The sequence below is a fragment of the Corapipo altera genome, unplaced genomic scaffold (genome assembly GCF_003945725.1).
Source record: "Corapipo altera isolate COAL_440 unplaced genomic scaffold, ASM394572v1 51, whole genome shotgun sequence".
NCBI classification, from domain to species: Eukaryota; Metazoa; Chordata; class Aves; order Passeriformes; family Pipridae; genus Corapipo; species Corapipo altera.
The window spans coordinates 11591042-11607378 of record NW_020884892.1 but is presented as its reverse complement, the minus strand read 5'-3'; the positions used below and the strand labels follow the sequence as shown (position 1 = coordinate 11607378).

The window sequence follows — 16337 nt, the reverse complement described above, 5'->3', positions numbered from 1 at the left end:
AATTTAAGCACAGAGTTCATATCTCCAAAACTGGTTCTCCCTGCATTTAAAAGCCATTTTTTTCATTACTATTGTTAATATTTTTATTAATCTCGGGAAATTAAAGAGATTGAAAATGCATAGGGTTTTACATTTGAATTCACTGGAAGAATGAATCCCAGGAAGAGTTTTTTCTGGTGCAGCCCTTTTAAAATTAAGCTCTAGAACATTTGTACTCTAACATCCTGAACAGATTTTACCATTTTTTATTACTTTTAACATTATTCTATATGAGACTGAACAAACTCTCAACCACGGATGTGAGACAAAATCTATGGAAAAAGAAATTACAGCATAATGGAAATGATGGTTGGGAGTCATACTAGCCTTAGCTGTTAGCTCATCCCAACAGAAAGGCCAAACTGAGCTGATTTGGTCAGTGCTCCAATTCGGGATCTGAGGAAACCTCCAAGATTGCTGGAGGAAGTGGTGGTGGCAGCATTGTAGGTGGTACTCTCTGTTCTTGAGTCATCATTGGGTCAATAATCTGTGTGATGGGAGCCAGCAGGATTTCATGGAAGAGTTGTGGGCAAGATGTGAAACCATGGTCCTGAGTATCAGAGATTATTTCAAGACCACCATGGACTTTGTGTGAGGCGTAGAACTGGTAAGCCTGGGGTACTGATCACATTTCAGTATCAGTCTTTCTTATTCAAAATTATTTCAGCATTTGCTCCTCTTTGGGGCAGCAAAATAAAAGCAGTAATGTAAGGCCAGGATGCTGGAGTGCTGAAAAAAGTTCAAGTCCCACTGAAATAGACTTTTACTCTAAATCCTGTCATTACCTTGAATGAGATTTGGATCACATCTAGAGCCCTTAGTGTAGAAGGACTGTGACAGGGCTAATGTATTTTGAAGGAGCTCCTCTCTTTTCATGCCTTTCCCTTTGAGCAATCCTGCCTTTGCCTTTCAGCCATAATCACCAGCCATTACTCAGATATGCTGTCAGGCCCTGTTGTGCTCCCAGAGCAGCTCAACTCCAGATTATTTTCCTCCCCAACCCCACTATGGTGTAGTGACACTATGACATTATATTGTCCCCAGAAACGACATGAATCTGATTTATAACTGGTGGTAAAACTTTATTATTCAAGTTTAGATGTAACAGACATCTTTGCTGCCTGAAGATTGTTTGCATAAGAAATACACCAAGAACATGTTTGTGAGTAGAAATGAACATGCACTATGAAACTCAAAAAACAAAACAAAACAAAAACCCAAAACAAAACAAACCAAAAAACACATCCATGTGTTGTAAGGACAAAACATTAAGAGCCAGCATTCTAGAGTCAAATCAGGGCTACAAGTTTAATGACAGTTTTTAGCAACATGAAGTAATTTTTTATGAAGTCCTTTTTTTTTTTTTTTCCTTTTCCTGCTGGTGAATTTTCTATAAGCTAAATTTACAATGGCATTTTGAGATGTTTCCTTTTCTCCTGTTCTCCTACACTGAGCTCAGAGGCCAAAATTATAGGAATGAAAAACTGTGTAGCTGTTACAGTGTTTTTACTTTACTAAGTGTAATTTTGCTTTGCTAGTAAAGGAATTCTACTTTGCTAAGTGTAACAAAAAAATCAAATGAAACGGGTATTTATCTGTTGGGTGGCTATTAAATTACTGTCTGTTATCCTCTTAAAAAGAGGTAAATTGGGGTGTTTGTGATTACTATATAGGTAGCACTTCACCAACTGCCAGCATTCCAGAGCTGGCTGAATGAAATGAAGTTATGAGGAAGAGGATACAGAGGAATCCTATTCTGAGGTGAGAAAATAATGTAATTTTACTTGGCCCATCTTAACTTTAGAGAAAAGTTTAGAAGGGATTTCTCATTTATCTATCACATTTGGGATACTTTGACAAATTGCTCACTGTTCTTTGCCAAGCATAACTGTCTCCACAGAAGCAGAAAGAAATATATCTACCCTTCTGGCTGCACAGAAGCAAACTTCTAATCTCCTTGGCTTTTCCTGACCAGTATTAGGAATTAGCATGTCAAGTCAGCCAAGAAAAATCAATACAGGAGCAAAAATGGGAATATATTTAGACATCCTGGGTAAAAAGCAAATGGTAGACAACAACCTTAGCACATAAAGCAAGTAGTTATGACTACAAAACAACACTATCCAGTCCAAGGATAGACTTAAAAATCTGTCCCATGGTTGCCAAATCAATTCTTCCCATTGCGCAACCACTATGTTTCAGCACTGTATGCAATTAGGATCAGTCACTTGTCCTGCTGCCCCTCTAACTGCAAAAATAATCTCTTGCTTACAGGATGCCTCAACCTGTTGAGATGTCTCTATTTTCTCTCTCTTTAAAACTGCCAAAATGTGCAACAGTAGCTTTCATAGGCAAAACCAAGATATGAGTATCCAGTGTCCCTCCTCCTTTTTGGAAGGTCCATAAATTAAGAGAGGAGTTTCATCAGTGGCAATTAGGTGCAAAACTTCTTTTGGAAAGTGTAGCATCTGAACACAAACTGTTCTCTGGAACATATTCATCCCCCCAGCATTAACTGAGGGGGCAACAGCCATGAAATGATATCTTAAAGACAGTCCAGTTTGCAGAAGATGCCACGTGATGGTTCCATCTACAGAGAGGGTTAATGGAAACATTGTGCCTGTTCTGCAGTCTGGTTAGTGGCAGGTACCACAAATCCTCTAGTTTTGAAACATCTACTTATTTTGTGGTCCAATTTGAATTGATATGTTTTAAGATCCTGAACTACCATCCCTTAGTAAGAGAAGTACATCAGCTTGAAGACACTGACAAATTGAGAACAAAGACTGATTCCTTGTAAGTTCAAATTTTAGTGCTGTAAGTTGATTGAAATGCAGTGGGTGCAGCAATTATTTCTGTGTGTTTACATTGGTTTCAATCTGAAAATTATTAAATAAGATTATTTGTTTCCAATGTTTTTTCTTTTTATTAGTATCCATTGTAAGGGGGTCTGGAAGAGGGATGGAGTCACTTCTCTTTTGTTAAGAAACAAAACTGTGCTCCCCCCACCCCAATCAAAGAGAACAGGCTATGGCAAAATCCCATTTCTTACAAAGCAGAAATCTTAGAACATCTCAATATGTCATGGCAAGAACAATGAACTTTTTTCAAATTTTATTTGCATCATCTAGGTATGCAATATTAACATTCAAAAACCTGTCTTGTTCTTTGCACTCATAAGATTTCATTTCTCCTCAACCACAAACCCTGATATGTGTATTTCCTGTTATTGGCCTCTGCTTCTGAGTTTAGCAAGAAGTGTTATGAAGTACAGGGTAGTGCTAAAGTCTTTCAATGCACATGTCCCCCTAAAATATTTTGCCATGAAGATGCAGCTTCTATCAATGAAGAAGCCAGAGGAACCGGTAGGTCTTAGATGAAGTAAATCAAACCAGTAACAACTGAAAACCGGCAGGCAGCTACCTCTGAAGCCGATAAAAATCACTGCTTAATGAGCCTAACATCTTGGAAAAGCTGAAAAGGACACACTGGACCCTGACGTAACGAAACGAGGGCAATCTATTTCAGTCCCCACAGAAAAAGAAGAAACAAAAAATACCCAACAAAAATAAATCCACAAAAACCAAGTCAGAACTTATTATTGGAGAACAATAGTAAAAACATAACCAGACTTCGTCTGGCACTGGTATCAAGCTGGAGATTCATCTAAAAAATAGAAGAAGAAGAATGTGGCCCAATATCCTTTGCTAACCTAGAATACTATTGAAGGGTTACAGAACTCAACCGTGAACAGATTGAGTGGGACTTTCCATATGCTGCTCACCAGAAAGAAGCAATGGGCGGAGCAGGAAGGAATGCAGCCTAATGATGAACAACAGCCTGCCTGTGCCTAACAAATCAGAGAAACTGTGCAATAACGTTTCACCTCTGTGAAAATATAACACCTAAATACTGCCAAGGTCAGCAAGACCTTTGGCGATCAACTGTGTAAGTGCTTCTCATGCTTGGTGATGTTTGTTGCCAGCTACTTTAGGCACATAATTTCTCAAAAGACTAACAAAGTGCTGAATATTTAGGCCAGTTCCCCCCGGTTTTCCTTTTGCCAACCCCTATAAGACATTTCCTATCACCTCTCCTTTCATCTTCCACCTCCCTGTTTAATCTGGTTAAGTATCTTGTAAGTGCACCAAATTCTAGGAGGGAGAGTGGTGAGATTCAGGTAAGTTAAATACAAGAACTTTTTTTTTTTTTATGATGCTTTAGTTTCAATTACATGAAAATCTGAGAAAGGCGGCATGTAAGTGAGATCAGAATAGGACCCTTTACATATAATCTCAAGTAAGGACTTAGTCCAGAGATATTTTTATAGAACATTTTAAAAAATAAAATGCATGAATGGAGAAATAAAAGACAACATAATATCAGAAAGACATTTTAAACTTCATTCGCTGCAACATTCATGAACCAGTTGAGCTACACCTGCCATCCAACCATAAGGAACTAAGACCCTGCACTGCGAAAAAGAAACAAACCCAAACAAAACAAAAAGCAACTGCGTAATATTGTAAAAATGGAGTGCAATGCTACTACAGAATGCAATAAAATATCAGTGCTGCATCGTCAAACAGCACTTATCAAAATAATTTCTGAAATGTTTCTTCTGAAACACAGACAAAGCAATAAAAAGAGGATATATGTTTATCATTTTAAGCATAACAATGTGAGTTAAGAGCTTAAGAATACAAAAGTACTTGGAATGAATAGTGCTACCCTTTTTTTCCTAAGTAGGCATAAAAATATTTTCATTTCCTTCTTGTTTTTTCATACCATTAATATCAACAAATTTCATTCATTTCATGTTATCGTTTACAACTTTAATGCACACACACAGAAAAAAAGATACCTACTGCAATAGAAATAGTTGCTTCATTACCTTGTTTGCTACATTTGCAAATGTAAACAGCGAGGCAGAGCCAGAACTGACTCTAATGCATGATGGAATATCTTTGTTGCATACGTACACTGTAGAAAATAATTATTCAATATGTCAGGCACCATTATTTGAAATGTAATACATTAATATTTACTAGAAAAATAAGGTTTTTTTCTATTTGTTCTCCCAACTTCTTTAATGAAATAAGTTAATCTGACAGTGCATCCAGTAGCTTGTAATATCTTCTACATCCCTGTGGCAAAATAATAAACTACTGGTTGGGACACTATAATGAAAATGATTAAAGTCAGTTCTTGTACACCCTTGTAGCAAGCATGGAGGCTCGTCTAACAGCACCTTTAACCAATTATTTAATATTTAGTTATTTAGCCCTATTTCCCTGAGCAGTTATGCTGAGGAGCTTTCCCTTCATGGATAGTTTTTAAAAAGCTTTATGTATTAAAAAGTACTATGAAGACATTTAATGCTACTTAGCAAAAGCTGGTATAAGTCTACTGAAGGGATTGACTGGTATGTATAGCAATGTTAAGCGTGTGGAGAAGTAACCTTAGACTTTAAGGTTTAGAAATGTAATATATTAAAAATATATTAAAATAAAATACAGCAGGTTACCTTGTTCTATGCAAATTAAACCCGGAGTGTGGCTTCTGTATTAGACTTCACTTGCACAAAATGGTTTTTCTAGACTACAGTGTGCCAGAAAGAATGTAGTGATAAAATGGTAGCTAAAAATCAGCTGAGTCTGAGAAACACCTAGATGACATTGCTGCCAAAGCTCTGAGGACAAGGTGATCATAAGGCATGTTCTAGGGCAGAAATTCACCCAAATTAAAGAAAATGATCTTTTAACATCTGTATATTTAACATGTCTAGTTCTTATATACAATGTGCATATGTTCAGTATACCCTTGCAGCAGTATATACATATACACATCTTTGCACTCTTGCCAGTTATGTCTCTTACACAACAGCAATTAATTGTCCAGTAAAATTTTCTCAAGATTATTCGCCATGATTCACTGCATTCTGGCTAGCTTTGGTGGGTCGTGTCCCATAGGATTATCTTCCTCCCCTCTGGCCACCATCCAACTGTTCTTTTTTCTTGGTAACCCACTCAATAAAAAGGAAAAAAAAAAAAAAAAAAAAAGAAAATAAAAAGGAAAAAATAAAGAAGAAAATGAAAAAAAAAGAAAATAACAAGGGATTTAATATTGGATAAGGCATGCTCTCTATATGAAGTGCTTTATAGGTCTTCACAAGACATTACAAGCTATTGAATTCCCATCAAGGAAACCTATTTCTGTTTAATTGTGCTAAGTGCTAAGGTTTACTCTTTAGGTTTTCCATTCTTTTCAGCTTGTGCATTGTTCCTGTGTAGGCCCCTCTGGATGTGAGTTGTGAAGTCATACTTGTCCGTGCAAAGATGCTGGCATATGCTGCACTGGAAAGGTCCACTGTCACCATGGCAACTCATATGCAAAGCATACATCACTTCATCCAGAAAGACAATGCCACAGTGCACACACTTGGTAGAAAGTTCATCTTGAGTACTTCTATCAACTTTCTCTGTTTTTACTACATTCAAGGGACCTTCATTTTTTACATTTGGTGGTGCCTTACTCTTTTCCTTGGAGGCACCATTTGCAGTTGGCCCAGGTCTGGAATGCTTTATCGCCAAATCTAGAGGAATGTCATTGTCTGATCCGACAGCTGAAAAATGAGGAGGCAGATTAAAGGTGGGATAAGGCACATAGTTTTGGCAAGGATTTGGTAGGCCAGGCACATGACTCAAGTAGTGTGGATTCCCAGGAACAGACAGCTTATATTTACTCCAGAACCTCAGCCAGTCAGCTTCACTCTGAAAGTCATTGTGTACAAATGGAAGTCCAAAAAGTGGGTACTGGTATTTTTCAATAGGGCTTCCAGGTGGTGAATAGTTTGGGTGTTTCGCAGGTCTCATGTATTTTTCTATCGGGCTGCCTCTCTCTGAGCTTCCTTTCCCTTCTGATATCGATGAACTGTTTCCTGGGTCTCCAGTACTTTCCTGAGGACTTTTTATCTGAATGTGCAAAGGTTGCATCCTTTTGTGAATATCCAGAGTTTGGCTGACCAATATTGGCTGCTGAGCAGAATGGCTTTTAGTCAATGAACCTGGGGCCTCATATTTACTGAGGCTGGGAAGCTGAATTTCTCTCTGATGACCTTCAGGTAAATGATCCTCTGACCTCCTCTCTAAGGGGCTTCCATTGACTTGCTCCTCACTGCTACCCCTCTGCTGTTTGTTTAGCTGCTCAGCCTGAAGTGCCTCCGGGTTAAGGCGCTTTCTTGTTCGTCTCCTAATGATCTGCTCACCATTGTTCTGTTTAATGATGTTTAAAGGCCTGGGAGTCTGCATGGAACACACACATAATGAACAAAAGGAAAAAAGAAAGACACATTAAACAAATCTGCAAGATTATGCTCAAGTAAATTTATCTTTTCTTTTCTGAAGAGCTATATTACAAGAGTCTTATGAGAATGACCAAATTTCAAGCCAAATGCTGGTCCATGGCCCCTCATGCTAAAAGTAAACTAGGAAATGGCTTGTTTTATCAACCTAAGTCAACTGTCATAGACATACTATACCTGTTTACTTAAAAAAGGCAAGAAATATCCAAGCTGTCAAACCATTTATTACTTCTTATTCCTAAAAAATTCTGGGGGAGATGTGTTGAAAGTGGGTGCTGAGAGCTGGGGATGAGGTGGGAGATCCAAGGCCCTGTGCACTGGCGTTTATTCAGTGCAGCATGTCACCAAAGCTGGTATCGGGCAGGGGTTTGCACAGATCCCACTGTGACAAGAACTGAGCAACACTTACCTTGATACTCACTCTGCTTCGACATGGGTAAAAAGCACAAGCAAACACAGGGCTTGCTGACCACCATTGCTGTCACCTAGTAAAAGGGCTGCAAGTCCACTGTGGTGGTGAGTGGGACGATGGTGGTTGGAAAGGGACCATCTTAAGAAAGATGGAGAAGAAAGCCCAGAAAAACTTCTCCTATGCACCAAAAGGTCTACTTTAGCACCAACTTCCTACTGTATTTCTTTCTAAGTGTTACTGATGTTGTGCTACTAAGTCATGAGGGAGAGCAGGCATTCCCAGAAGGCAGGGAAAAAGGGATCTGTAAAGAAATAAGCATCTCAAAAGAGGCAGAAGCAAGAACCAAGTGAAGACTTCTGTTTCCTTTTGCTACTACCCCACACCAGCTCGTGTTAGGTGGTTTCTTTAAAGAAGAACTGAAAATACCTTTGTGTTAAGAACAAAAATATCTTTTCATGAAGAACAAAAAAAAAACAGTACAAGGAAGGACAAGGAAAGGCCACTTTAACAGGAAAGCAATGGAACCTGAGTGAAAAATGGTGCTGTACTGCCAGTATGTGTTGCTCCACTGGGCAGATGTTAGAGCAACAGAAACTACCTAAAAGACATTCAGTTTGGTGTGCTGGCAGTTGACATTTGTCTTATCCAAATGCACACATAATCCTACTTTGATTGCTGGCCAGAAAAGTGCCCCTTACTGTATTCTACTTGTATGTTTATCTAGATATTTTAAAATTGTTTTAAAAAGTAGATTTAATTTTGGCTTACAGTCAATATCCAAAGTAATTTTTGCCTTGAATGTAACTAAATTTTTATATATTCATAACTTCAAACTAGTATAAAAACATCCAGAGCTGGAAGAGCACACATTCTATTATTTGTAGAGACCAGGTTTCTTTCTTGACTTGCCATCTTCCTCTCCTCTTTTACCTATTTATTTCACTGCAGCTGGCTTATTCTTAATGGTTAACTATGTTTTAGACAGTGCAGCTATTTTTTAAGACTTTACTTTCTATTAAATAGACACTTTTATTTAGATTTTTAATAAGAGAAATTTAAACTTGACAGAAAAACAGCACCTCAACCAGCCTGCTCACAGATCAAAGCTGAGACAAAATGATGTTAGAAAAAATTAGAATATTTTCCATGTAAATTCTATTCAGATAAAGTTTATAGTTTGCAGAATCAATAGCCAATTAATAAGCATATACAACAAACAATTTATTAAATTATTGTGCTAAGACTTTCTAGATACCATGGGAAATTCGAGTGACCTCTCCACTAGACAATGAAGCAGTCCAAGGATGTGGCCAAGGGAATCACTATGGAACAAAATCTAGTGTTCCATGACCAAGTTAGAACTATTATAAAAATGAGGAAAAGCATCACATTGATAATGGTCAAATTCATGATTCTGGGGAGAAAGCAAATATGAATATAGTGTATATATTTACAGTGAGCTGCATTTTTTTCACTAAAACTATTTTAATAATAGAATGTTGGATTATTATTATTACACGTTTCTTAACATAGTTGTTTGGATTAAAGGAGAGAAATGTGAAAAATGTGGGAAATTTAATGTAAATTACCCCTAGATAGATGGACCATTTTTGAAAACATATTGAAAAATTATTCAAGGGTATCACAGAAATAGAAATGTGACTTATAGCAGAAATCACTACCATGTTAACATTTGTCAGTCACTACCACCTAGTAGTATCTGACAGACCATAAATTTTTCTTCTTGTTAAATACAAGTGAAAAATGGACCTTAGGCTTGAGTTAATGAGGATGGTAGTTCTAGGTAGTAATAATCCACTTAAAAGGGAGCTAAGAAATGTGCAAAGTTACTATAGGCGATTTTTACTCAGCAGCATAGCGAAATTTAGTTGAACAGTGTCTTTTAGAAGGGAATTGTATTCCCTTGAATTTTTATAGTTTTGGACATATACCTGATAACTGCATCATCCTAGACCCCTTAATTCAGAAACATATATGACAAATACTTCTGACAAATTTTTTTATGAACAGACAGGCAGACAGATAAAAGAAACTTTCATCTTTCTGGTGTCAGCCTAAGGAGTGTCCCTTTGCATGGACTGTCTCAAAAGGCGTCCCAAAGGAGAGATTTGTTTGATTGTTTCAGACTCTTACTTAAAATGGGGTTGCGATCATATCACAACAGAATAAGGCTTAATTAAATTCTTTGCGATTGTTTGGTCAAAGTTCAGTTGAAGATATTTATGTCAAATGTCCACTGAATGACAGCTTATTGCTATGCTTAAACAGTAGAGCTAAGAGATAGTGTCAGCTTCTTGCTTTCGATATGCATAAAACAAATTTGGACACTGTATTCCTAATTATGATGGAAGCATACTGTTTTGTCCTTACTGGTTCATAAGAATGATCTGAGTTATGTGTTTGAATATAAAACTGATTCTTGTAGCTTTTATCTGTTCAACAAATTATGCTAATAATCATGGTAAGGTCCAACAGTATAGTTCAGAAAAGTATATTAAAAAAAAGGGAAAATGGAGGCTGTAAATGGAAGTTCTACAAATAACAGACTCAAATGTCAAATTAAAAAAAATAATTAAAAAGTAAAACTGTACATCTTAAAATCTTTGTGGATGTTCATCACTGATCAATTTCCCTAAATTAGATATTATATCTAGAACTTTGAGAGGTCTCCAGGAAGATGATACTTGCAGGAAGACACAGCCAAGATCCTGCCAGAGACTGTACATTAGTTCATCTCCTCCTGCTCAGATGTGTTTTGACTGACTGGGCTGTCCTGGAGTTTAAAAGCAGTTACTGACCTTAGAATGACAGCATATGGCGAACAGTTAACCTTTCAGATGGTCATGCTACATTTGAAAATTGGAATATTTTTCTGTTTTATTAAGTAGGCTTGTTCGACAGGCTCTTGAGTAAACAGGATTATTTTACAGGCTGTACACAAGACCATTTAGAAGCTCATGTCGCAAATTTAATTTCTGAAAAAAGTTTTTAAAAATGTGCACTCTCAGCCACCACATAGATTTCTGATTTAGGCTCTAAGCCTGAACTGCTGTGTTGCCTTGGCAAACTCCCAAAGGCTGCCTCGGTTTCTATTTCTGAAAAATAGTAACACTTTTTAATTTCATGGGAATGTTGTAAAAATTAATTAATTAGAGTCAAGTCTTGGTCACCTGACTCTTCCATGTGCTTCTATTAAAGACAGTGGGGATAATATTTAACTAGTAGGTCTTAATCTAAAAGATTCCAAGCATTTTGGCACTGATCCAAGAAAACACTTAAGGATGGCTTTCCTGGACCTGGACCAGAGCATTCAACATCTTTCAGGATCAAGTCAAGTGTCAATAAGATGAAAAGCAATACAGACAGATCATGATTATTACTTATTCCCTGCCTGATCCTGAGGGATGGTGAATCTTTCCCTCACCAAGTGATGAGTGCCATAAAGTGAATAGCTTCCTTGCTGAGCTATTTCAGTATGTTCCAGCAGACTATAAGAACCGTAGAAAAAAGAGCACAAAAACCCTCCACCCCATATCTCCAGAAAACTTACTCTCAAGAATAAAGGGCGTAAGATATGTGAAAGAACATAAAAACCATATCAAGAGATATTTTTGATGTAGATGTAGATGTCTAACTTTAAGAATTTTGGTTTTTATTACGAACATGACAACTCTTGAATCTAGAGAGCTTTCATCACAACATATTATATGACTTTAAATGGAATTCCCAGAAAAGAAATAATTTTCCCCTTATTTTGTATCAAAATAATTAAATGCATCACTGGTGATCTCAAACACATCTACCCACAGCATCCCAGCCTGTTTCATAATGAATCACATCTGATCCCAAAGTGACCATTCTGCAAAACCCTGTTAGGAAATTAACTGCAGGCCAGGGAGTGGTAGTAATCACACAACCAGACAAGACCACAGCTGCCCAGCTTAGCTGTATAACCCTTTTTTCTACTGAACAAACCGGTAAGTTCTTCCTACCGAGTGAAGCTTCTGGTAGAGGCCACACGCGTTGCATACATATCCACCATTTGCATTCTTTCTCCAGAGAGAGGTCTTTGTGGTCAGGCAATTGGCACAAAAAACACCCGAGCCTCTACGTCTCTGAAATAGGGAAGAAAAAGGGAAAAAAACCAGGTCAGAGGTGAGTCACATGAGCTGCGAAGTTAGGACAAATCAACACAGGAGTTTTGTCTCTAGACTGGCAACAATGACAGTATAAAACCACACTGCCCATAATGAGGTCAGGTTCAATTGTGCTTAATAGGCACCACTGATTTTCATTATAATTAACCCTAGAGTGATGGATGAGGTGTGTGAAACACCAAAGCCTTTTCAGAATAACAGCTTTAACTTTTTGAACTTCAGGTTTTGTGCATTTAATGATGGTTTCTAAACAGCAAATTCTGAAAAAACCCTTTGGAAGCTGACAGAACATTCCATAAACTCCTGGTTTCACAACAGATTATTTCTTTTTAGCTTGCTTGATTTAAAAGTCTGATTGGTAACAAGAATTCTGAAACATCACCACTTCAATTAATTACAGTCTGTACCTGCATCATACCAATTCCTTTAACAGAGATTATACATTATTAATTTAATACATGATATTCAGTTCCAGTCTTTCCCACTTACTTCTGAAATCAGTATAAGATACCATATACTTCTATTAGCCCACTATGAACAAATAAAAGTACAGTATTCTTTAATGAGACCTCTTCTGAGCTTCATTCAAAACCCCAGAAACACTGTCTCGTCGACGGATAGAATTATTTATTTTATTTTAGTCAGGCAAAGAAGGGTACACTACAACTTTCATAAATACAAATTGATTTTTAACCAGACTGAGCTGTGCATTCATCAGCTTTCATAATGATCCAGGAATATTTAAAAGTAGACACGTTTATGAGTATTGCTCGTTAAATTTTTTCTATGGAATAATGATTTCATTAAACCTTTCATTTAAACAAAAGTCAGGCTGTGTTTGCAGGCACAAATATTAATAAGCAGGAAATTGAATTCTTTTGCTGAAAAGAAAATCTGAATTTCAACTCTGTTCCCTTTTAGCAAAGGAAGAAAATCCATACAAAACCTTCAGCATCTAAGATAAGAACGAGTAAGTACAGGAAAAAACCGTCTGGGTGAAAAATAATTTTATTATAAATTAAAAATTACTAACACTATAAGTAAAAATTTCAGAGTTTCATAAAATTTAAGTAATTTATTTAACTTTAGTTTATACTGTAGAAGACTAGTGCTCATGCCAAAAAAATACAATGGTTATAATTGTACTCTTGATACATTTCAAATGGAAAGCTTTCTGCAGACATAATTTTGGCTTGAAGACTGGAACACTTTCTTGGCATTGAAAGGGCATTTGATTCATCGGGTGTTTCACAATGTATCACTAAAAAGACCTGGTGAGCAGCCAGTTCCCTATAGGGTAATTTTTCCATCCAGATGCAAGTGCTATCAGAGGCCCTCGTCAGCTAAACTAATTATGATCTTGCATTTGCTGATGCCTGCTCACTCTAACATTCAACATCCTCCATTAATCATCAATACAAGGAAAATGAATGAAACGTAAAGAAACGAGGGCTGGTAAGCTGCACAGCCATAAAATCTGAAATGAGTGCAATAATTTAACAAGATTGGGGAAATGTTTTTAGTGAGCACAAAGTCAGGCTAACAATTGCCCTTTTAAACCAAGAACACAATTTCATTTGTACAGCAGGTTGTGCTACTTTAAAGTGATACAATAAAATCAAGATTGTCATCAAGATAATCTCTCTCTCACCCCCTTACATCATCCCCTACTTTGTCTCTTAAATCAGAAGCAGTAATATATGACATTTTTCTCAATTTAGCAAAGGGAAGAACTAAATGGCGGTTGATGTCCTTCAGCAAATATCTAACTAGTTGTGCATATGAGATGCAACTCTCCGTGGAAAGGTGCACTCGTCTGCAAGTACACTGAAGGTCTCAATTCTTTTTGTGGCTGGATTTCCTTGCCTAGCTTCACCTGGCTGCTGAAATATTTTCCATAAGAGCACAATAAAAGCCTCACTAGACTAATCCCAATTTGGTCCACTTGGAGGGTGAGAAGTTTCCAAGTGGAAATGACTGTACATGGCCAGGATTCAGCTATAACTGCAGAACTGTTCCTTTCCATTCCTACTTCTTGTCTGCTGGCCTATAGTGTCTTGGTGTGGTGTATTAACCAAGTGGAGTCTTAATCTGAGTCAGTCTTTCCACCCTTTTATTTCTGTTTGTGTTCCTTGAATTTGGGAAATACCCTCTACAAAGTAATGAAAGACTATTAAAACATAGAGAGAGTGGTCTAGTTTATATGCTGCATTTCTACACATCTGAATAGGGACAGAAGGTATAATTACACTGAAATCTTCATTGAATGCTATGGTGCTAGCGTGTCTTTAAAACATTGTCAAAAGCAACTCATTTTTTCTCTTTTTTTTAAAGAAAGATCTGATTCAAAATGGACATTAGTTGCAATGAAATATTACAATGACTATAGATGACAGCAATTTACAAAATACATAATAATAGCTATATGTATCAGAATAGGTCTGCTTATTTACTACTTACAAACTATTTATCTGTTTAAAATGTCGAAGTAGTCCAGCAAAATATCCTTCCCTAAATTTAATGCAAAGTATGCAAATTTGACTTTTGTGCTGTTCTAAGTGCTGCATCTGATCTTTTTTGTTACCTTCTCTTATTTCCATATTATTTAAGCACCTTACAGGACAATCAACATTGATTATTTCAATACCAAAGTGTTTCAACATAGCTTAAATATACTAATAAATGAAGAATCAAACCATCTCTGGAAAAACTTAAATGCTGTTACTTTGTTGAGCATTTTGGTTATGAAACAGATATTTATAATGGGGACATACAGCTTTAGAATGTATTTCCTGCCATGAAACAGGACTGTGGTAGAATTGGACTCAATATTCTTGACTCCCAGAAGCCACTAACCACAGAATGGACCCGCTTGTCATAAATACACCTCAGAAATTTTGATGATGTCTGCAAGAAAAAATGGAGGGCTTTTTTAAAAGCCTACAATGCCTGTAATCCTCTTATCTTAAACAAATTTTTGTTGCTAAATGTTAACCAACAGTTATACTTCTACTATTAGTGATGATACTTCTGCATGAGTCTGTTTGGCTTTGCATACTCAGCTTTTGTACTAGTCAATAATACTAGCCAATACTGCTGCTTTTCTAAGTAGTCTCACAAAGAAACAGGCACTTGAGCTCAAATCCAGCAAAGCCTGTGCAACAGCTATGGCCCACAGCCCCCATAAAATGCAGCCATGCACTCAAGTGCTCTGCTAAGCACTACCCTAGCCAGCATTTTCAAGAAATCTGTTAGAGAAGCTTTTGCTCTTTTTCTAATGTGAGCTTACTTACCACAGTTAATTTCTTAAATCAGTCCAGTAACATTAAGTCAACACGACCAGTCATGGGAGGGTTTGAGCCACAGAAAAAATGTACCGTCTGTGATCAGTGCCCTAGCACTAGCTGGAGTTATCACTGCAAATTTCCTGTACATCCTTGGTAGAATAAGCCAAAAGGGTTTAAATAACTAAAATATCTATCTGCTAAGTCAAGCTCTAATCATCTGGTGCCTTATAGCCACTACAGTACAATCCCAGATCCTGAAGGGGCCAGCGCTGCAAAGAGCCTGTCTCTTTTCCATTCCAGTTCCGAAGTCTGGGCATTAAATATCACAGTTGCCTCAAATCACATTAGACTGAAACTTGGTGCACGTTTTTTGTCATCCCAGATGTATCTTTTTTTATTTTTTTTTCTTTTTTCTTTTTTGATACTGAAAACTTTATTTAAATCAGTTCAGCTGTTTATAATTTGGAGACTGGCCAAAACTGGGGAGCGGGGGCAGTTTTTCAGATAACTTTCTAACAAATCTACAGTCAGAGTGGCTTTGCTCTGGGGAAAAAAAAGTATGCACATTTTACTATTTTAGTAGTAGCAAAGCAACAAGTGGATTATTATTTTTATGTAGCTAAGTTATGAAAGTTTGCAATTATTCACTGAATATGTCCTGCAGAACTCTCTACTAACTGTTTTCTCTCAGTAAGAACCATGCTGAAAGCATGTAATTGCATAACAACCCTTGATATGCAGAATATTTACTCACATTTTTTATGGTTTCATATCTTGACCATTTCAAATTGAACAAGTCTGAAACTTGGTATACACAGCTTCAAGCCCAAATGCCCAAATTTTTTTTTTTAACTCCTTAAATGATTTTCACTAGTTACCAATACTTCATTGAAACAAGGCAATTATTAGGAGTGCTTTCTGCTAAGCAATAAACCAGCAGAGAACATCATAACAAGTAATTCACTCAGGTATCTTGCCAGGATCAGGCCCTTTTTCATAAAAACTGCTTTAGATTTTAAAAGCTTGACTCTACAGCTCACATTATTTCAAACTTTGTA

The 16337-nt window shown here is 36.9% G+C and overlaps 1 protein-coding gene across 5 annotated transcripts in view; it reads right to left on the bottom strand.

The window, feature by feature from the left end:
- Window positions 1–1100: 1100 nt before the first annotated feature.
- The window catches only part of TRPS1 (transcriptional repressor GATA binding 1), a 211438-nt gene continuing 196201 nt past the window's right edge, over window positions 1101–16337 (bottom strand). For all 5 annotated transcript variants that reach the window (XM_027645623.1, XM_027645626.1, XM_027645628.1 and 2 more), the window contains 2 exons: window positions 11828–11950; window positions 1101–7343 (listed from right to left, as the gene is read on the bottom strand). In XM_027645623.1, the coding sequence (XP_027501424.1) occupies window positions 6282–7343; window positions 11828–11950 (1185 nt within the window). In that variant the 3' untranslated portion in view covers window positions 1101–6281. The remainder of the gene's footprint in view (window positions 7344–11827; window positions 11951–16337) is intronic.